Source organism: Salmo salar, chromosome 12, assembly GCF_965601325.2.
Source record: "Salmo salar chromosome 12, fSalSal1, whole genome shotgun sequence".
NCBI lineage: Eukaryota > Metazoa > Chordata > Actinopteri > Salmoniformes > Salmonidae > Salmo > Salmo salar.
In genome coordinates this window covers 24,750,394-24,773,862 of record NC_138302.1, presented here as the reverse complement: position 1 = coordinate 24,773,862, position 23,469 = coordinate 24,750,394, and the positions used below count along the sequence as shown (strand labels likewise).

General features: G+C 43.9%; 1 protein-coding gene across 3 annotated transcripts; it reads left to right on the top strand.

Moving 5' to 3' along the window:
* Positions 1–249: 249 nt before the first annotated feature.
* On the top strand, positions 250–16,689 carry LOC106589852 (uncharacterized). 3 transcript variants are annotated; one of them, XM_045691103.2, is made up of 10 exons: positions 250–407; positions 808–1,122; positions 4,805–5,197; positions 5,355–5,645; positions 5,762–5,794; positions 10,440–10,541; positions 10,779–10,809; positions 10,990–11,039; positions 11,164–11,198; positions 15,254–16,689. In XM_045691103.2, the coding sequence occupies exons 1-10, from the start codon at positions 338–340 to the stop codon at positions 15,347–15,349; spliced, it is 1,416 nt and encodes a 471-aa protein (XP_045547059.1). In that variant the 5' UTR covers positions 250–337; the 3' UTR covers positions 15,350–16,689. The 3 variants fall into 3 exon arrangements, with proteins under 3 accessions (XP_045547059.1, XP_045547061.1, XP_045547060.1); XM_045691105.2 differs by lacking the exon at positions 808–1,122; XM_045691104.2 differs by lacking the exon at positions 10,990–11,039.
* Positions 16,690–23,469: the final 6,780 nt, after the last annotated feature.

Genomic DNA, 23,469 nt, shown 5'->3' with positions numbered 1-23,469 from the left:
GTCTTGGTTTATTATTATATGACCTCACATCCCATTAACAAACCCCTTAAAAGGAAGTGTGCTTGTATGTTGTACTTCCCCTCAGTCCTATTTTAAGACATCGTCATACTTTTCACACACACACGCACGCGTGCACACACACGCACACGCACGCACACACACACACACACACACACACACACACACACACACACACACACACACACACACACACACACACACACACACACACACACACACACACAGACACACACACATACAGCAGATCCTGTTTGCCTCCACCTAGAGCAGATGCTTCCACATCCACACAGAAGAGAGACTGCTTGCTCCTTCAAAGATGCTTGTCTGTCGATACCATCTCTCACTTTGGATATTTGTTCTGCTTATCTGTTACCTACAACTTTGGGGTAAGTACTTTGAATATGAATTTACTCATACTTATGTTGTAGATTTCAGTGTAAAGTAGTTGAGCCATGTCAGTTACAGAGATATTTCAATGATGTTTGGCATCAGTTCTGTCATCTTTATTTCCTGACAATTTAAGTAGTCTATTTGGATGGGGTATTGTGATCCTAGATCACAGGAGGTTGGTGGCACCTTAATTGGGGAGGACGGGCTCAGGGTAATGATCGCAGCGGAATTAGTCGAATGGTATCAAATACATCAAATACATGGTTTCCAGGTGTTTGATGCCATTCCATTTATTATGAGCCGTTCTCCCCTCAGCAGCCTCCTGTGTCCTATATCTGTTTAGTGGAATACAGTGTTTACTATTAGTGGGTCTCACACTTGACTGCTCCTCCCCAGATACAGTATCCTCAGACCTCCTCTCGGTCCCCCCCCCAACACCCTCCCTTACCCAGGCCCCTGTAGGCAACACCGTCCTGGGGGCTGTGGTCCTGGTCTGTCGGGCCCCTGAGGGCCCTGGAGGGATCCTGTTCAGACTCCACCGGGTTAAAAAGCTGGTGGACACCATGACTTTCCCCAGTGAGAGACAGGAGGCCCAGTTCACAGTTAGAGTGAGGGAGGATTCACCCCGGGAGGGTCTATACTGCTGCCTGTATCAGAACAGCCAGGGGATTTATAGCCCATACAGCCACTATCTGACTCTGAAACAACAAGGTGAGTTTTATAGTTTTATAGTGAGTTTTATATTTATGATTGATGATTTTGGATCAGGTAGTTGAGTACGGTGGAGCCGTGGATCTGGGACAGAAACTACGGCAAGCACCATGATCACTACAAATAATGATGATAATCAAAGTCACAGAAATCTTTTTCTGCCATTTATTGTAACTGTCACGTTCACTGTCCTCAAACTCCCTGTCATAGATAAGCCAAGGCGCAGCGTGCCGGTAATTCCACATTCTTTATTTGAAGAAAACCGAACAAAACAATAAACGTGACGCAACTGTGGCACACACAAAACACTCACAGAAATAATAATTACCCACAAAAACAGGTGGGGAAAAGGCTGCCTAAGTATGATTCCCAATCAGAGACAACGATAGACAGCTGCCTCTGATTAGGAACCATACTCGGCCAAAACACAAAGAAATAGAAAACATAGAATGCCCACCCCATGTCACACCCTGACCTAACCAAACTAGAGGAAAATAAAACGTCTCTGTAAGGTCAGGGCATGACAGTACCAACCCCCCCCCCCCCGCAAACCTGAACCTATAGGGGAGGGTCTGGGCGGGCATCTACCCGGAGACTCTGGACTGCAGACCGCCGCTGAAGACTCCAGACCGCCGCTGAAGACTCCGGACTGCGGACCGTCGCTGAAGACTCCGGACTGCGGACCGTCGCTGAAGACTCCGGACTGGGGACCGTCGCTGGAGGCTCCGGACTGGGGACCGTCGCTGGAGGCTCCGGACTGGGGACCGTCGCTGGAGGCTCCGGACTGGGGACCGTCGCTGGAGGCTCCGGACTGGGGACCGTCGCTGGAGGCTCCGGACTGGGAACCGTCGCTAGAGGCTCCGGACCGGGGGACGTCGTTGTAGGCTCCGTGCCATAGATCATCACTACAGGTTCCGCGCCATGGATCATCACTGGAGGTTTCTTGCCATGGATCATCACTGGAGGCTCCGGGCCATGGATTATCACTGGAGGCTCCGGGCCATGGATTATCACTGGAGGCTTCGTGCCATGGATCATCCCTACAGGCTCCGGGCCATGGATCATCACTGGAGGCTTAGTGCCATGGATTATCACTGGAGGCTCCGGGCCATGGATTATCACTGGAGGCTCCGGGCCATGGATTATCACTGGAGGCTTCGTGCCATGGATCATCCCTACAGGCTCCGGGCCATGGATCATCACTGGAGGCTTCGTGCCATGGATTATCACTGGAGGCTCCGGGCCATGGATTATCACTGGAGGCTTCGTGCCATGGATCATCACTACAGGCTCCAGCCATGGATCATCACTGGAGGCTTCGTGCCATGGATCATCACTGGAGGCTTCGGACCATGGATCATCACTGGAGGCTTCGGACCATGGATCATCACTGGAGGCTTCTTACGTGGAGCTGGAATCGGTCTCACCGGACTGGGGAGACGCACTGGAGACCGGGTGCGCAGAGCAGGCACAGGGTATACTGGGCCGTGGAGGCGCACTGGAGGTCTGGAGCTTAGGGCTGGCACAACCCGTCCTGGCTGGATGCTTACTTTAGCCTGGCAAGTGCGGGGCGCTGGCACAGGACAAACTGGTCTGTGAAGGCGCGCTGGTGACACAGTGCGTAAAGCTGGCACAGGATATCCTGGACCGAGGAGGTGCACTGTAGACCAGGAGCACTGAGCTGGCACCACCCTTCCTGGCTGAATGCTAACTCTAGCCTGGCAAATGCGGGGCGCTGGCACAGAGCGCACCGGGCTGTGAATGCGCACTGGCGACACAGTGCGCATCACCGCATAACACGGTGCTTGCTCAGTCACTCGCTCCCCACGGTAAGCACAGGGAGTTGGCTCAGGTCTCCACCCTGACTTAGCCAATCTCCCCGTGTGCCCCCAAAAAATGTTTTTGGGGGGGCTGCCTCTCGTGTTTCCGTCATTGTTGATTCTCCCCGGTCCAGCTCGTCTTCCCAGTAAGCGCATGCTGCTTGGCCTTCTTGTGGTGGGTAATTCTGTCACGTTCACTGTCCTCAAACTCCCTGTCATAGATAAGCCAAGGCGCAGCGTGCCGGTAATTCCACATTTTTATTTGAAGAAAACCGAACAAAACAATAAACAGGTAAACAGAAAGAAACGTGACACAACTGTGGCACACACAAAACACTCACAGAAATAATAATTACCCACAAACACAGGTGGGGAAAAGGCTGCCTAAGTATGATGCCCAACAAGAGACAACGATAGACAGCTGCCTCTGATTAGGAACCATACTCGGCCAAAACACAAAGAAATAGAAAACATAGAATTCCCACCCCATGTCACACCCTGACCTAACCAAACTAGAGGAAAATAAAACATCTCTCTAAGGTCAGGGCGTGACAGTAACAGTAAATGGAAATGCTATTTCAAAGTGAGAAACAGTTCTGAGGTTTACGCTAGGTTTAAAGCCACTTGTGGTGGAAGTCAATGAACACTCCTATCCGCTTCTCCACCACCACTGGCAAAACTGCCATAGGTGTGCTCAGTGGTTACGATTGTGTGTGCTTGAATGTGTGTATCATACTGTTACACCCTGCGGGTTATATAGAAACCACAAAAATCAAGCTTGACAGTTAAGGCAGGAAGTGTGAATGACAACAGAGGGTAAACTTAAATGGCAGTTCTCACATTTCCTCAGAGACCGGATTTACAGCTTCTGCTAAATATCCAACGTCTAAATGTATAGTTTCAGTACATAATGCCTATAGACTACTATGCATTTGGTTTGATAAAGTTTATTATGAAAGTAACAAGCTCTTGAATTCATCTCCTTGGAGTTGAAAGGAAGCTCCCTTCTTTACTTTTCTTATAGTAGGAAGACTTCACCATTACAACCCCTTTATAGCAAATCAAATTTCAAATCAAATCAAATGTATTTACATCAGCTGATGTCACAAAGTGCTCTACAGAAACCCAGCCTAAAACCCAAACAGCATGCGATGCAGATGTAGAGGCATAGTGGTTAGGAAAAACTCCCGAGAAAGGCCAGAACCTAGGATGAAACCTAGAGAGGAACCAGGCTATGAGGGGTGGCCAGTCCTCTTCTGGCTGTGCCGGGTGGAGATTATAACAGAATATGGCCAAGATGTTCAAATGTTCATAGATGACCAGCAGGGTCAAATAATAATAATCATAGTGGTTGTAGAGGGGGCAACAGGTCAGCACCTCAGGAGTAAATGTCAGTTGGCTTTTCATAGCTGATCATTCAGAGTATCTCTACTGCTCCTGCTGTCTCTAGAGAGTTGAAAACAGCAAGTCTGGGACAAGGTAACATGTCCGGTGAACAGGTCAGGGTTCCATAGCCGCAGGCAGAACAGTTGGAACTAGAGCAGCAGCACAACCAGGTGGACTGGGTACAGCAAGGAGTCATCAGGCCAGGTAGTCCTGAGGCATGGTCCTAGGGCTCAGGTCCCCCGAGAAAGAGAGAGAGAGAGAGAGAGAGGAGAGAGAGAGAGAGAGAGAAAAAGAGAATTAGAGAGAGCATACTTAAATTCACACAGGACACCGGATAAGACAGGAGAAATACTCCAGATATAACAGACTGACCCTAGCCCCCCGACACATAAACTAATGCAGCATAAATCTTTCTCTCTCTCCGTCTCGCTCTCTCTCTCTCTCTCTCTCTCTCTCTCTCTCTCTCTCTCTCTCAGGTGTAGCCTCTCCTAGAGCTCCTCCTCCTCCTCCTCCCCCCTCTCTCCTCCCACCCCTCCTCTCAGTTGATCCCCCAGATGGTCAGGTGAAGCGCGGCCAGACGTTATCCTTCCACTGCTCCCCCCCTCCTCCTCACTCCCAGCAGAGCCCGAAACCAGAGGCCTTCCTACTGCTGAGGACAGCTAAAGCGACTGGGCACTCCATGGGGAGCTCCATGGTCCACCCCCAGGCCTCCCTGGTGTCCCACTCCACAGCCCAGACCGGGGCCTTCCACCTGGGGCCCGTGAGGGGAGGCGAGGGGGGGTCCTACACCTGCCTCTACCAGGTTACAGTGCCTCGTCAGGGACCGGCTAATTCAACCGCCAGTCATCCAGTTCTTGTCACGGTCACAGGTGAGAAATCTGGTTGAGGGGTGAAATTTCAGCTAGACACTGATCTAATGTCAGTTATGTATTGTATTCCCAATGGTTAAGGTTAGAATTGTGTGTGAGAAAAATATGATACCCATACTCTCTCTCCATCTTTTCTCTGGTGGGCCTGCCATCCCAGAGCTGTTGCCGGTGCCCACTCTCTCTCTCCAGAGCCAGGCTGGGGAGTGGGCCTTGGTGTGTACTGGCTCACCTGCCTTCCCTGGTGCCCGCTTCTCTCTATACCGCCTGGGAAGTACCTTCCCTGATGCCACCCGTAGTGCCCCCGCTACCCGACATCGTGCCCTTTTTGTTCTCTCATCCCAGGACGGCCCGTTGTCGGACCAGTACCAGTGCCAATACAGTTCCCTGCTGGGAGCAGAGTGGAGCCACTCAGAGAGAAGTCCACTGCTGGCTGTGCCTAGAGTCATAGGTCTGCATCTCTCTGATGTCTGTGTCTGTCTGAGCCTGTGTGCGTCAACTCATACCACTCAAGAGGCAGCCTTGAATTATTTTTCACCTATAATAATGTCTGTCATTCTCTTCCAGAAAATACCACCATCTCCCCTCCCTCCTCACCAGGTAACTCACTGAACCACTACAGTCAACAAATCACCCTCTGACTGGGTACTGATGTTAAACACAGTGTGGGCCTGATGTTTGGTATTGATATTAGACACAGAGTGGGCCTGATGTTTGGTATTGATGTTAGACACAGTGTGGGCCTGATGTTTGGTATTGATATTAGACACAGTGTGGGCCTGATGTTTGGTATTGATGTTAGACAGTGTGGGCCTGATGTTTGGTATTGATATTAGACACAGTGTGGGCCTGATGTTTGGTATTGATATTAGACACAGTGTGGGCCTGATGTTTGGTATTGATATTAGACACAGTGTGGGCCTGATGTTTGGTATTGATATTAGACACAGTGTGGGCCTGATGTTTGGTATTGATATTAGACACAGTATGGGCCTGATGTTTGGTATTGATATTAGACATAGAGTGGGCCTGATGTTTGGTATTGATATTAAACACAGTGTGGGCCTGATGTTTGGTATTGATGTTAGGCAGTGTGGGCCTGATGTTTGGTATTGATGTTAGACAGTGTGGGCCTGATGTTTGGTATTGATGTTAGACAGTGTGTGCCTGATGTTTGGTATTGATGTTAGACAGTGTGGGCCTGATGTTTGGTATTGATGTTAGACAGTGTGGGCCTGATGTTTGGTATTGATGTTAGACAGTGTGGGCCTGATGTTTGGTATTGATGTTAGACAGTGTGGGCCTGATGTTTGGTATTGATGTTAGACAGTGTGGGCCTGATGTTTGGTATTGATGTTAGACACAGTATGGGCCTGATGTTTGGTATTGATGTTAGACAGTGTGGGCCTGATGTTTGGTATTGATGTTAGACAGTGTGGGCCTGATGTTTGGTATTGATATTAGACACAGTGTGGGCCTGATGTTTGGTATTGATATTAGACACAGTGTGGGCCTGATGTTTGGAATTGATGTTAGACACAAAGTGGGCCTGATGTTTGGTATTGATATTAGACACAGTGTGGGCCTGATGTTTGGTATTGATGTTAGACAGTGTGGGCCTGATGTTTGGTATTGATGTTAGACACAGTGTGGGCCTGATGTTTGGTATTGATATTAGACACAGTGTGGGCCTGATGTTTGGTATTGATGTTAGACAGTGTGGGCCTGATGTTTGGTATTGATGTTAGACAGTGTGGGCCTGATGTTTGGTATTGATGTTAAACACAGTGTGGGCCTGATGTTTGGTATTGATGTTAGACAGTGTGGGCCTGATGTTTGGTATTGATGTTAGACACAGAGTGGGCCTGATGTTTGGTATTGATGTTAGACACAGAGTGGGCCTGATGTTTGGTATTGATGTTAGACACAGTGTGGGCCTGATGTTTGGTATTGATGTTAGACAGTGTGGGCCTGATGTTTGGTATTGATGTTAGACACAGTGTGGGCCTGATGTTTGGTATTGATGTTAGACACAGAGTGGGCCTGATGTTTGGTATTGATGTTAGACACAGAGTGGGCCTGATGTTTGGTATTGATATTAGACACAGTGTGGGCCTGATGTTTGGTATTGATGTTAGACAGTGTGGGCCTGATGTTTGGTATTGATGTTAGACAGTGTGGGCCTGATGTTTGGTATTGATATTAGACACAGTGTGGGCCTGATGTTTGGTATTGATATTAGACACAGTGTGGGCCTGATGTTTGGTATTGATGTTAGAAAGTGTGGGCCTGATGTTTGGTATTGATGTTAGACACAGTGTGGGCCTGATGTTTGGTATTGATGTTAGACAGTGTGGGCCTGATGTTTGGTATTGATATTAGACACAGTATGGGCCTGATGTTTGGTATTGATGTTAGACAGTGTGGGCCTGATGTTTGGTATTGATATTAGACAGTGTGGGCCTGATGTTTGGTATTGATATTAGACACAGTGTGGGCCTGATGTTTGGTATTGATATTAGACACAGTGTGGGCCTGATGTTTGGTATTGATGTTAGACAGTGTGGGCCTGATGTTTGGAATTGATATTAGACACAGTTTGGGCCTGATGTTTGGTATTGATATTAGACACAGTGTGGGCCTGATGTTTGGTATTGATGTTAGACAGTGTGGGCCTGATGTTTGGTATTGATGTTAGACAGTGTGGGCCTGATGTTTGGTATTGATATTAGACACAGTGTGGGCCTGATGTTTGGTATTGATATTAGACAGTGTGGGCCTGATGTTTGGTATTGATATTAGACACAATGTGGGCCTGATGTTTGGTATTGATATTAAACACAGTGTGGGCCTGATGTTTGGTATTGATGTTAGACAGTGTGGGCCTGATGTTTGGTATTGATGTTAGACAGTGTGGGCCTGATGTTTGGTATTGATGTTAGACACAGTGTGGGCCTGATGTTTGGTATTGATATTAGACAGTGTGGGCCTGATGTTTGGTATTGATATTAGACACAATGTGGGCCTGATGTTTGGTATTGATATTAGACACAGAGTGGGCCTGATGTTTGGTATTGATATTAGACACAGTGTGGGCCTGATGTTTGGTATTGATATTAGACACAGTGTGGGCCTGATGTTTGGTATTGATATTAGACACAGTGTGGGCCTGATGTTTGGTATTGATATTAGACAGTGTGGGCCTGATGTTTGGTATTGATGTTAGACAGTGTGGGCCTGATGTTTGGTATTGATGTTAGACAGTGTGGGCCTGATGTTTGGTATTGATATTAAACACAGTGTGGGCCTGATGTTTGGTATTGATGTTAGACACAGTGTGGGCCTGATGTTTGGTATTGATGTTAGACACAGTGTGTGCCTGATGTTTGGTATTGATATTAGACACAGTGTGGGCCTGATGTTTGGTATTGATGTTAGACACAGTGTGGGCCTGATGTTTGGTATTGATGTTAGACAGTGTGGGCCTGATGTTTGGTATTGATGTTAGACACAGTGTGGGCCTGATGTTTGGTATTGATGTTAGACACAGTGTGGGCCTGATGTTTGGAATTGATATTAGACACAGTGTGGGCCTGATGTTTGGTATTGATATTAGACACAGTGTGGGCCTGATGTTTGGTATTGATGTTAGACAGTGTGGGCCTGATGTTTGGTATTGATATTAGACACAGTGTGTGCCTGATGTTTGGTATTGATATTAGACACAGTGTGGGCCTGATGTTTGGTATTGATATTAGACACAGTGTGGGCCTGATGTTTGGTATTGATGTTAGACAGTGTGGGCCTGATGTTTGGTATTGATATTAGACACAGTGTGGGCCTGATGTTTGGTATTGATGTTAGACAGTGTGGGCCTGATGTTTGGTATTGATGTTAGACACAGTATGGGCCTGATGTTTGGTATTGATATTAGACACAGTGTGGGCCTGATGTTTGGTATTGATGTTAGACAGTGTGGGCCTGATGTTTGGTATTGATGTTAGACAGTGTGGGCCTGATGTTTGGTATTGATGTTAGACAGTGTGGGCCTGATGTTTGGTATTGATGTTAGACACAGTGTGGGCCTGATGTTTGGTATTGATATTAGACACAGTGTGGGCCTGATGTTTGGTATTGATATTAGACACAGTGTGGGCCTGATGTTTGGTATTGATGTTAGACAGTGTGGGCCTGATGTTTGGTATTGATGTTAGACAGTGTGGGCCTGATGTTTGGTATTGATATTAGACACAGTGTGGGCCTGATGTTTGGTATTGATGTTAGACAGTGTGGGCCTGATGTTTGGTATTGATGTTAGACACAGTATGGGCCTGATGTTTGGTATTGATATTAGACACAGTGTGGGCCTGATGTTTGGTATTGATATTAGACACAGTGTGGGCCTGATGTTTGGTATTGATGTTAGACAGTGTGGGCCTGATGTTTGGTATTGATATTAGACACAGTGTGTGCCTGATGTTTGGTATTGATATTAGACACAGTGTGGGCCTGATGTTTGGTATTGATATTAGACACAGTGTGGGCCTGATGTTTGGTATTGATGTTAGACAGTGTGGGCCTGATGTTTGGTATTGATGTTAGACAGTGTGGGCCTGATGTTTGGTATTGATATTAGACACAGTGTGGGCCTGATGTTTGGTATTGATATTAGACACAGTGTGGGCCTGATGTTTGGTATTGATGTTAGACAGTGTGGGCCTGATGTTTGGTATTGATATTAGACACAGTGTGGGCCTGATGTTTGGTATTGATATTAGACACAGTGTGGGCCTGATGTTTGGTATTGATGTTAGACAGTGTGGGCCTGATGTTTGGTATTGATATTAGACACAGTGTGTGCCTGATGTTTGGTATTGATATTAGACACAGTGTGGGCCTGATGTTTGGTATTGATGTTAGACACAGAGTGGGCCTGGTGCTGGGCATTTTATATGTAGGCTACTCTACAGAGGTAGGACCTTAATTTGATCACCCTGTTGCAGGACATTTCAAACTTGTAATCCATTTGAGGTAAAGGCTTCTGAAGTTTGTAATTTCCACAGATTTTTCATTATGAAATGTTTTTCAACTTCTACAAAAATGTTAAATAATTATAATCTGGAAATTACAACAACATTTCCTGTTGCTGCAGGATTATTTTCCTGCTGTAGCAAACTGGCTCAAACTAAGATATGTATGTATATGAGGGCTCGTTGATTGACAGGTGATATTTGCTTTCTGGTAGGGCTGACTGGTGTGGACTGGCCTCTGGTGTTGGGATGTCTTTCTGTTGTGGTTCTGTTCTTCATTGTACTGGTGGGCGTGGGTGTGGCAGTGCAGAGGAAAGGTAACGTTACACCTGTTAACCTATACTCTGTTCCCAGAACAGTTTGTGCTCTCTTGTCAACCGGGAGCGGTTTACCTTAATAGGAGTTGGCAGGACAGCACAAACTGATCTGGGACCAGGCTAGTAAACCTTTAAAGAAATGTCCTTTATCATTCAAAATATGACATCACTGACTCTGTTCATTACACCTTTTTCACTTTCTAATTCTCTTCTCTCATTTCTCTTCTCATTGTCCAGTTAAGGTAATAGTGGAAGAAAAGCGTAAAAGGTGGGTGTTGGATCCTCTATCTATGAGTCTCTAACTTTCGGGGAAGTACAGTAATGTCATAGAGCATGAGATGTTTTAGAATAGTATTTCTAATAGTATTTCTCCCTTTAAAATAGTATTTATATTAGTATTTCTCCCTTTAAAATAGTATTTATAGTAGTATTCATCTCTTGTGTCTAGAGAGGGGGCTCTTCTATGGGCCAAGCTTAATTCCAGGGACCATGTTCTTGGTGAGTGTTTTTAAGCAAATAGAGTGATTCAGTGATTTTATGTCTCATAATGCTTTCATGTAGTCATCATCACTGACATCCTTTTTTACATTATTCTATTTGTTTGTGTGTTATTGTTTTCCAGACCTTACCCTCAAACGTGTGAGCATTACCTCTCAGGTAAGGTCTCTCTCTACAATTCAACTGAATTTACTTTGTTATTTATCTAAAAGGTAAACCTACTCTCATTGACTTCCTCCACCTTTTGGACACCTAAGCAACAACCACACATCTGATAATAATACATCACAACTCTCTCTCTCTCTCTCTCTCTCTCTCTCTCTCTCTCTCTCTCTCTCTCTCTCTCTCTCTCTCTCTCTCTCTCTCTCTCTCTCTCTCTCTCTCTCTCTCCTCTCTCTCTCTCTCTCTCTCTCTCTCTCTCTCTCTCTCTCTCTCTCTCTCTCTCTCTCTCTCCTCTCTCTCTCTCTCTCTCTCTCTCTCTCTCCTCTCTCTCTGACGTTATTGACATGGAAAATTAAATTACTTACATTGTCAAAATATACATGTGTAAAAAATGGAGGGACCAACAGCAATAACAATATTAGTAGTGGAAATGGGACTACCATTAACAGCAACTACAACAACAATATTAATGAGAATAATAATACATTCAAGAAATGTTAGTAGACCAGTCTCAACCTGACTGAGAAGCCACATGGCATGGTATGAAAGGCAAAACAAAATGGAAAATATTATTGACATTACATTGCACTTTTCACTGGCTGACCCTCAGGTTGTGTGCTCCCTGAGTCTGTACCTAGTCAGTGTTTCCCTCTGGTTTTTAATCAGTCACAGTGGTCAGATAGTCTGACACCATGTACTGTCTGTTTAGAGCCAAATAGTATTGAAGTTTACTTGGATTTTCTTGTGATGTCTTTCCAATAGGTGATATATTTTTATTTTTGCTTTGTGATGATTTGGTTGGGCCAGATTTTCTGAGTGCTGTCCTGAGGCTCTATGGAGTTGGTTTGGGTTAGTGAACTCAGCCTCAGAACCAGCTGGCTGAGGGGACTCTTCCCTTGTTTCATGTCTTGACATTGTAGGGCTTTGTGATGGAATGTTTTGGGGTCACTTGTTTTTAGATGGTTGTAAAATTTGATGGCTCTTTTTTCTATTCGAATAAGGAGGGGGGATTGGCCCAATTCTGAGTTTGTCTTTGCAATTGCAATACAGTCTTGCAAAACTCTGCATGCAGTATTTCGATGAGATGTTTGTCGCATTTAGTAAATTCATTATTAGAGAGCAGATCCCATTCTCTGCTGCCATATAGAGCAATTGGTTCTATAACTGATTGGAACATTTTGAGCCAGATTCTAATTGGAATTTAGATTTTAATGTTCCTTTTAATGGAATAGAATGCTCTTCTAGCTTTGTCTCAGCTCGTTCACAGCCATGTGAAAGCTACCTGTGTTGCTGATATTTAGTCCTAGATACGTGTCGTTTTTGGTGTGTTCTAATAGAACTGTGTCCAAATAGAATCATTATATTCAGGTTTTTTAGGTTAACTGTCAGAGCACAGGTCTGACAGAACCTTTGCAGATGATCCAGGTGCTGGTGTAACTCCTCCTTAGTGGGAGACAGCAGCACCAGGTCATTTGCGTACAGTAGACACTTGATTTCGGTGTTGTGTACGGTGAAACCAGTTGCTGCAGATTCTTCTAATGTTTTTTCCAATTCATTAATGTAGATGTTAAATAGTGTTGGACATATTGAGCAGCCCTGTTTCACTCCATGTCCCTGTTGAAAACCGCATATTTGTTTTTAGTGAACATTGATTTAATAACATTGTTTTCCCTCCAATACCACTTTCTATTAGTTTATAATAAAAAAATACTTGTGTGCCAAATTGAATCAAATGCTTTCTTGAAGTCGACAAAACACGAGTAGATTGCGCCTTTGTTTTGGTTTATTTGTTGGTGAATTACAGTGTGGAGGGTGTAAATGTGGTCTGTTGTACATTCTTTTTTTTTAAATCTGGCTTCTGCTCAGGATGTTGTGCTCATCAAGGAAATGACGTAGTCTACTATTTATGATACTGCAGAGAATTTTCCCCAAGTTGCTGTTAACGCAAATTCCTCTGTAATTATTTGGGTCAAATTTGTCTCCATTTTTATAGATTGGTCTGATCAATCCTTGGTTCCAAAAATAGGGGGAAATGCCTGCAGTGAGGATAATATTGAAGAGTATAGCCAATTTGAATTTGTGATCTGTAAATTTGATCATGTCATTTAAAATACCATCAGCTCCACAGGCCTTTTTGGGTTGGAGACTATATAGTTTTTCCAATAATTCTTCTTCTGTAGTTGGGGTATCCACAGGATTCTGATAGTCTTTGACTGCTGATTCAAGTATTTTGATATTTTTCTTGTATATCTTTTTGTTCAGGGCTCTTTGTTATATTGCTGTAGAGGTTTGCAAAGGTGATTTCTCCACATATCCCCATTTTGGATAGCCAATTCCTCATCATGAGGTTTGTTTAATTTATTCAAATTCTCCCGGAAGTGGTTTGATTCTATGGATTCCACAATTCCATCCAGCTGATTTCTAATGTGCTGTTCCTTTTTTGTTCTTAGGGTGTGTTTGTATTGCTTCAGTGTTTCCCCATATTGAAGGCGTGCATTTTTGTTGTCTGATTCTCTGTGTTTTGCATTAGATATATTTCTCAATGACTTTCTTCGATTTTTGCAATCATTGTCAAACCATTTTTACTATCTATTATTTTTGGTTTGCTCTTAAGTTTCTTTAGATTAGCCAAGAAGGCTCATTTGTCAAATATAAAGTTTATGTTCCAAACTGCCAAATGTAATAGTGTCTAGTTCTTCTGCTGTTCTAGCAGTCAGGTCTCCACAGACCAGCACGTTGTCTTGGGCCTGAAAGTGACTCATCTCCCCCTGTAGAATGGAGAAACTCTCTTCATTGAGGTAGGGTGACTCTGAGGGGGGAAATGTATGAGGCACAGAGGAAGACGTTTTTATCTGTCAAGACGGCCTCCTTGTTGATTTTTAACCAGATAAAGAATGATCCTGTTTTGATCAATTCGATTGAATGATTTAGTTCAGATATATATACCATATTAGCATTCCACCTGTGTGATTCCTTTTCATTTGGTGGATGATCTCCCTATAACCTAGGGGACAACCACAATATCAACATCATCAATTTACTTCAGGAAGTCTGGCCTTCTGCTCTTTAGCCCAAAAGCAGAGGACTTGTCCTTGTAAATTCCAACATGCAACATAAAAAGATTTCATAATTGTTTTTTCTTTAATTTTCTACAGTAAAATTAACAGTAAACATTACACTCACAGAAGTTCCAAAAGAATAAAGACATTTCAAATGTCATACTATGTCTATATACAGTGTTGCAACAATGTGCAAATAGTTAAAGTACAAAAGGGAAAATAATGAAACATCAATATGTTTGTTTTCAGAATGGTGTTTGTTCTCCACCCTTTTCTTGTCACAATAGCAGTGTGCACTTAGCCTGTCTTCTCTTGAGAGCCAGGTCTGCCTACGACGGCCTTTCTCAATAGCAAGTCTATGCTCACTGAGTCTGTATGTAGTCAAAGCTTTCCTTCATTTTGGGTCAGTCACAGTGGTCAGCTATTCTGCCACTGTGTACTCTCTGTTTAGGGCCAAATAGTATCCTAGTTTGCTCTGTTTTTGTTGTTGATTCTTTCCAATGGGTAATGATCTTTTTGTTTTCTCATGTTTTGGTTGGGTCTAATTGTGTTGCTGTCCTGGGGCTCTGTGGTCTCTGTCTGCCTCCCTACTGAACACAAGCACGCTTTGAGTCAACTTCTCATTACTGCTCCTCTGTGACCTGGGCCGGCCTGCATGGGCCCTCCTCCTCTCGTTAGCTGTACTCATCTCCTTAATTAGCTTGATGAGGTGGACTTATTAAGCTAAACCCTCTACCCAGACAAGGTGCTAGTATATGGGTTACCGTGGACAGAGTCACCACAATGCTGTCGTCATGACTTCATGTGAAGCTATAATCCATCAGGGGAAACTGTCTTTGGATCCTAAAAGAGTTCAAAAGGAAGTGTTTAGATTTTACGTAATGAAACCGCATTTGTTTCTGCATGTGTTGCTTCAAAAGAAAAAGGAAGTTTGAAAATGTGCCTTAAATGTGCTGTAATAATGAAACCGCATGTGTGTGTGTGTGTGTGCAGGAATGGGGTAACGACGACAGAGCAGCAGAGACAGCCTTCAGCAGGTCCCCTCCATGGAGAACTCTCTCTACGTTTGGCAACACACCATCCTCCTGACCTCCTTCACCCCTCCCTCGTTCCCTCTATTCTCACTCGTTCTCTTTCTCTCTATTCCTTTTTCTGTCCATCTTCTTATGTCTCTCTCCCTGACCTTTCTCATCTCTATACAGTACTTCTCTTCATGCTCCCTGTCCTTCTTTCTGATCTCTCGTTCTCTCTGTCACCTTTTCTTTCCCTCTCTATCCTTCTTCTCTCTATTTCCCTCTCCATCCATCTCTTCTCTCTCTTTCCCTCTCCATCCTTCTTTTCTCTCTCCATGAACCTTTTCCCTCTCTATCCTTCTCTTCTCTTTCTCCCTGAACCCTTTCCCTCTCTATCCTTCTCTTCTCTTTCTCCCTGAACCCTTTCCCTCTCTATCCTTCTCTTCTCTCTCCCTGAACCCTTTCCCTCTCTATCCGTCTCTTATCTTCTCTCTCCCTGAACCCTTTCCCTCTCTATCCTTCTCTTCTCTCTCCCTGAACCCTTACCCTCTCTATCCTTCTCTTCTCTCTCCCTGAACCCTTTCCCTCTCTATCCTTCTCTTCTCTCTCCCTGAACCCTTTCCCTCTCTCTCCATCTCTTATCTTCTCTCTCCCTGAACCCTTTCCCTCTCTATCCTTCTCTTCTCTCTCCCTGAACCCTTTCCCTCTCTATCCTTCTCTTCTCTCTCCCTGAACCCTTACCATCTCTATCCTTCTCTTCTCTCTCCCTGAACCCTTTCCCTCTCTATCCTTCTCTTCTCTCTCTCCCTGAACCCTTTCCCTCTCTATCCTTCTCTTCTCTCTCCCTGAACCCTTTCCCTCTCTATCCTTCTCTTCTCTCTCTCCCTGAACCCTTTCCCTCTCTATCCTTCTCTTCTCTCTCCCTGAACCCTTTCCCTCTCTATCCTTCTCTTCTCTCTCCCTGAACCCTTTCCCTCTCTATCCTTCTCTTCTCTCTCCCTGAACCCTTTCCCTCTCTATCCTTCTCTTCTCTCTCCCTGAACCCTTTTCCTCTCTATCCTTCTCTTCTCTCTCTCCCTGAACCCTTACCATCTCTATCCTTCTCTTCTCTCTCCCTGAACCCTTTCCCTCTCTATCCCGCTCTTCCTCCACCTTTTGGACATCTAAGCAACAACCACACGTCTAATCATACATCCCAACTCTCTCTCTATCTATGGAAAACATGTTCTCTCTGTTTACATTTTTGGCCGAAAACCTAGCCGTGATTACAGGAACAGAGAAGTCCAAATTTCCTCTAACATGTGTCGCGTTTCACAAGTTTGCATTAGGTCACTTTCACTGAATCTTATTGAATTTCATAAGTTGTTTCATGTACATAAAATCTATTTTATAATAAAAGCTGTGGGGTAATTCTAATCTAGCTGCTTCATAGGTCATTTGTGTTTGAGTGTGATGCATGTAGACTTACTTTCAGAAAAGAGTGAAAATAAGGCCACGTAAAAATGTGTGAACTTTCCCTCTAATCAAGAGTATTCATTTTCCCAACAATTTCTTTTTACATTGAAGTTCCTTGAAAGAGACACTAGAGGGCACTCTCCATGAAGAGGTAGTACTTCTACAGCGATAGCTTCTCTTTTACAATTTGTCAGTTGGAAATGATTGAACATGCATCAGTTCAGCTCCACCTCACCAATTGAATGTCTCACCCACAGTTATTGTCAGTGGAAAAACTTATAGAGGGCCAGGTTACAGCAAACGCTAGACCTCTGGAACAATGTGTTCACAATAAATACAGGAGAGGAAACCACATATTGTGATGTATTATTACCAGATGTGTGGTTGTTGCTTAGATGTCCTAAAGGTGGAGGAAGTCAACGAGACACACTGCTAGCCCGATACTGAGCGATACCACAACGCGTTACTATAGGTAGAGAGAGGAGAGAAGTATTATGGTGATACATCACTGATACTTGTTTATGAGTTTCTATTACAGACTATAAATCACACAAGTAATAGTAGCATCATTGTACCGGTGAAAATTGGTCAGAAAGGATACTCTGTATGACTCCTAGTTGTATAAGTTGGACAGGGTTACATGGGATCGCTGCTAGCCGGACCTGTGAGTTACAGGTGGCCGTGAGATAAGACTTCAGGAGATAAGAGGTGCTGATGATGATTGTGTCCCAAATGGTACCCTATTCTTGACATAGTGCACTACTTTTGACCAGGGCCCATAGGGCTTTGGTCAAAAGTAGTGCACTGTATAGGGAATAGGGTACCCACTAATCCAGCGCCACTGTTTAAGCCAAAGGTTGCTCTGTATTCAAAACACTCCACATGAATATGAGTTAATGGATGACCTGAGCACCTTATTTCTTTACTGTAATACTTCACTGTAATACTTCACTGTAAGTATATTACCTACTATATGGTGACACCTGGCTGTGACCAACACGTCACCCTATGGGGCCTGGTCAAAAGTAGTGCACTACATATAGGGAATAGGGTGCCACTTGGGATTACATCCCAGGAATTTTTGTTGTATGAATATGTAACGACCTATGATGGATTGAATAAGTGATGTGATTGTTGAGCACAAATCTACAATCCCTCAGGTCAGGATGAAGGATGTTGTTTCAGCAATAACCATTGGCTTATTGCCAGGAAGGAAGCAGAAATATTGTTTTAAAGGTGTCTGGAAATAGAGATTGTACAGTAGAACCACTACACCCTTGCTGAGCATCGATCATCACATTCCTGAAAGATACATGGCATTTATTTAGGGTCAAAACCGATGCTTTTTTCACACATCGTGCTAACCCTGTCAATACCGTGATTTTCACATGGTCCTTTATAGCACAGGTCCAGCCACTATGGTGGATGAATAACCAGGCCAGCTCAATACAGCTCGGCTCAGTAGTGTGAAAATAGTACGACCCTCCCTCTTCAACCATAAGATATTCAGTAGCTCTAAGAGTACGACCCTCCCTCTTCAACCATAAGATATTCAGTAGCTCTAAGAGTACGACCCTTCCTCTTCAACCATAAGATATTCAGTAGCTCTAAGAGTACGACCCTCCCTCTTCAACCATAAGATATTCAGTAGCTCTAAGAGTACGACCCTCCCTCATCAACCATAAGGTATTCAGTAGCTCTAAGAGTACGACCCTCCCTCTTCAACCATAAGATGTTCAGTAGCTCTAAGAGTACGACCCTACCTCTTCAACCATAAGATATTCAGTAGCTCCAAGAGTACGACCCTCCCTCTTCAACCATAAGATATTCAGTAGCTCTAAGAGTATGACCCTCCCTCATCAACCATAAGGTATTCAGTAGCTCGAAGAGTACGACCCTCCCTCTTCAACCATAAGATATTCAGTAGCTCTAAGAGTACGACCCTCCCTCTTCAACCATAAGATGTTCAGTAGCTCTAAGAGTACGACCCTTCCTCTTCAACCATAAGATATTCAGTAGCTCTAAGAGTACGACCCTCCCTCTTCAACCATAAGATGTTCAGTAGCTCTAAGAGTACGACCCTTCCTCTTCAACCATAAGATGTTCAGTAGCTCTAAGAGTACGACCCTCCCTCTTCAACCATAAGATATTCAGTAGCTCTAAGAGTACGACCCTTCCTCTTCAACCATAAGATATTCAGTAGCTCTAAGAGTACGACCCTCCCTTTTCAACCATAAGATATTCAGTAGCTCTAAGAGTACGACCCTCCCTCTTCAACCATAAGATATTCAGTAGCTCTAAGAGTACGACCCTTCCTCTTAAACCATAAGATATTCAGTAGCTCTAAGAGTACGACCCTTCCTCTTCAACCATAAGATATTCAGTAGCTCTAAGAGTACGACCCTCCCTCTTCAACCATAAGATATTCAGTAGCTCTAAGAGTACGACCCTCCCTCTTCAACCATAAGATGTTCAGTAGCTCTAAGAGTACGACCCTCCCTCTTCAACCATAAGATATTCAGTAGCTCTAAGAGTACGACCCTCCCTCATCAACCATAAGATATTCAGTAGCTCTAAGAGTACGAACCTCCCTCTTCAACCATACGATATTCAGTAGCTCTAAGAGTACGACCCTACCTCATCAACCATAAGATATTCAGTAGCTCTAAGAGTACGACCCTCCCTCTTCAACCATAAGATATTCAGTAGCTCTAAGAGTACGACCCTCCCTCTTCAACCATAAGATATTCAGTAGCTCTAAGAGTACGACCCTCCCTCTTCAACCATAAGATATTCAGTAGCTCTAAGAGTACGACCCTCCCTCTTCAACCATAAGATGTTCAGTAGCTCTAAGAGTACGACCCTCCCTCTTCAACCATAAGATATTCAGTAGCTCTAAGAGTACGACCCTTCCTCTTCAACCATAAGATATTCAGTAGCTCTAAGAGTACGACCCTCCCTCTTCAACCATAAGATATTCAGTAGCTTAAAGAGTACGACCCTTCCTCTTCAACCATAAGATATTCAGTAGCTTAAAGAGTACGACCCTTCCTCTTCAACCATAAGATATTCAGTAGCTCTAAGAGTACGACCCTCCCTCATCAACCATAAGATATTCAGTAGCTTAAAGAGTACGACCCTTCCTCTTCAACCATAAGATATTCAGTAGCTCTAAGAGTACGACCCTCCCTCTTCAACCATAAGATATTCAGTAGCTCTAAGAGTACGACCCTCCCTCTTCAACCATAAGATGTTCAGTAGCTCTAAGAGTACGACCCTCCCTCTTCAACCATAAGATATTCAGTAGCTTAAAGAGTACGACCCTCCCTCTTCAACCATAAGATGTTCAGTAGCTCTAAGAGTACGACCCTCCCTCTTCAACCATAAGATATTCAGTAGCTCTAAGAGTACGACCCTCCCTCTTCAACCATAAGATATTCAGTAGCTCTAAGAGTACGACCCTCCCTCTTCAACCATAAGATATTCAGTAGCTCTAAGAGTACGACCCTCCCTCTTCAACCATAAGATATTCAGTAGCTCTAAGAGTACGACCCTCCCTCTTCAACCATAAGATATTCAGTAGCTCTAAGAGTACGACCCTCCCTCATCAACCATAAGGTATTCAGTAGCTTAAAGAGTACGACCCTCCCTCTTCAACCATAAGATATTCAGTAGCTCTGCGTGTTTTACTAACTGAAGTATTTCATTCATTTCACTGTTCTGCCAGGTATCAAAAGAGCAGAGCACACACCCACACAGGGCATGCAAAACTCCCATTCATCTAGAACACACACACACACACACACACACACACACACACACACACACACACACACACACACACACACACACGCCTGTGAGTAGGGACTATTACTGCCATCGTACACCTGGTATCTGTATGGTGTTTGTCAGCATACCTGACTATTGTAGGCTACTGTATGATGACAATGCCGCACCCAGTCCTAGGAGGTCATGCATACAATAGGGAAATAAGGTTTTACATGGCTCCTTGTAAATTAATGGGAGATGAAAACTGAACTATTGCCCACCTATCCCATCTCAGTGAAGAAGGCACACTGTGTTTACTGGCATGTTGGGTTACGCACGCACGCACGCACGCACACACACACACACACAACACACACACACACACCTGATTATTCTGTCCTTGCCACAAAGACCCATTACATCAGGCCTACTAATCCACTCAACACCTCAACACCTCTGGATAAGAGCATCTGCTAAATGACTTCACACTACAATGCTACAGTCATGCATTCACAGTGTAGGATGAATGATTTATCAAGATAAAATTCAGGCTTGTATAAAGCTGCTTTGGTTGGAGATTTGCGTTTCCAGAAATGATTATTGAAGGTATAGTTCAGATAGATCTTGTAGTATTTTGTCCATCAGTCCATTCATTGGGCCCCAATATTGTGCATTTCATTGTCAGCGTTCAGGTTTTTAAAGATAGAGCACTTTTAGTACAGACTCAGAGAAATGTTAAATTCTAGACTTTATCACTTCATATAGTGGTATTGTCCAGGTGTCATCATTAAAGTATGTGGTGAGGTGTGTTTGATTTATTGTTGATATTGAAGTTTGGTCGACGCTCCATGGAACTTGGCATCATACAGTACTACTCAGATAAAATGTGTGTATTATGAATGAGTTGTTATACAGATAATCTTGCTGGATAATCGTGTGCGTGTCATTTTACTCATTTTGCGCACTGCCAGCCAGCGTCGCTATGGCAGCACCAATGACAGACAGCCCATAATCTTTGCCAGCACCAATGGGCTACGTCCTGTCTGACTGGAACTGTTGAATTATTAAAAGGAGAGATTGGGGAGGTCACTAAAAGCATGATCTTCAGGTCTTATGATCTCACTTGTATGGTTCAGTGTATGGTTCAGTGTATGGTTCAGTGTATGGTTCAGTGAGTGAGTGATTTTATTTAACCTACATTTAACCATGCTAGTCAATTAAGAACCAATTCTTCTTTGCAATAATGGCCTGGGAGGAGGTAAAAGGCCTCCTGTGGGGACGGGGGATAAAAAAAGAAAAAAAATCACTGTAAGACAAAACAGACTGAAGACACTGGCAACAGCACAACTAAAACAGCAAATAAACAGTGGATGGGTGTGTGTGTGAAGTGAAACAACATTCTTCCTTACATAAGGAAACGCAAACTAGTGACAGCTAGAAACAGCTACATGTCTCAATAACCTGTTCATCTATTTGTCCTTTGAAGTCCTCCAGGGACACCAGGTCCTGTAGTTTTAGATTAGCTTGGAGGGAATTCCAAGATCAGGGGGAAGTGTAATGAAACAACCTTTTTCCATGCTTGGTTCTAATTTTCGGGACTCTTAGCATAACGGAAGATTGAGATCTGAGCTTGTATGTGTTCTCATTTCGAGCTGGAAGAGAGGATGATAAAATGGCAGTTTTCTGAAAATGGTATTCTGAATAAGAACACTAGAGATCACAATGGTGAGTTAGACGTCTCTGATTAGTGACAAAACGAAGGGCTGCATGACACAGAGTCAAGGGCCTTCAGTGTAGAGTGTGAAGCTTGCTCATAAATAGTATCAAAATAGTCCAAAACAGAGAGAAAAGTACAACGAATCAACTCCTTTCTGGCAGCAAAGGAAAAACAAGCTTTGTGTCGGTAGTAAAACCCAAAACGCAGCTTGAGTTTCCTGACAAGGTTCTCTACATGAGTGGTGAAGCTCAAATTCTCATCCACCCAAACTCCCAGATATGTGTATGGTTCCAAGGTATTAATTACATGGTTTTCAGTGTTTATTATTGGAAAATACCATACATGTTTGAGAGGAATTCAGAACAAGCTTCAAATCGAACAGATTCTGTTGAATGATGTTAAAAACGGTTTGAGCTTTTTCAAAAGCTAAAGTCAAACTGCTGTCACTTCAATAAGGAACAGTGTCAGCCGCATAAAAATGCACATCAGCTGTCTCAATATGTCTCACAATTTAGTTGAACTACAGACAAACAACAGGGGACCTAAAATGTATCCTTGAGGCACAACTCTACGGCACAGAGCACAGAAGAAGTACAGTGCATTCGGGAAGTATTCAGACCCCTTCTCTTTTTCCACATTTTGTTACATTACAGCCTTATTCTAAAATGGATTAAATAAATAAAAAATCCTCGTCAATCTACACACACTACCGTATAATGACAAAGTGAAAACAGATTTCTAGAAATGTTTGCAAATGTATTACAAATAAAAATCAGAAATGCCTTGTTTACATAAGTATTCAGACCATTTGCTATGAGACTCGAAATTGAACTCAGGTGCATCCTGTTTTGATTGATTATCACTTGAGATGTTTCTACAACTTGATTGGAGTCCACCTGTGGTCAATTCAATTGATTGGACATGATTTAGAAAGACACACACCTGTCTATACAAGGTCCCACAGTTGACATTTCATGTCAGAGCAAAAACCAAGCCATGAGGTCAAAGGAATTGTCCGCAGAGCTCCAAGACAGGATTATGTCGAGGCACAGATCTGGGGAAGGGTACCAAAACATTTCTGCAGCATTGAAGATCCACAAGAACACAGTGGCCTCCATTATTCTTAAATGGAAGAAGTTTGGAACCACCAAGACTCTTCCTAGAGCTGGCCGCCCGGCCAAACTGAGCAATCGGGGGAGAAGGGCCTTGATCAGGGAGGTGACCAAGAACCCGATGGTCACTCTGACCGAGCTCCA

What these genes read in the sequence shown, in the direction of transcription:
- LOC106589852 (XM_045691103.2), top strand. Translation starts at nt 338, where the DNA reads ATGCTTGTCTGTCGATACCATCTCTCACTTTGGATATTTGTTCTGCTT. An exon ending in TCTGACTCTGAAACAACAAG is followed by an intron (nt 1,123 to 4,804) that starts GTGAGTTTTATA and finishes TCTCTCTCTCAG; the next exon opens with GTGTAGCCTCTCCTAGAGCT. An exon ending in TGTGGCAGTGCAGAGGAAAG is followed by an intron (nt 10,542 to 10,778) that starts GTAACGTTACAC and finishes CTCATTGTCCAG; the next exon opens with TTAAGGTAATAGTGGAAGAA.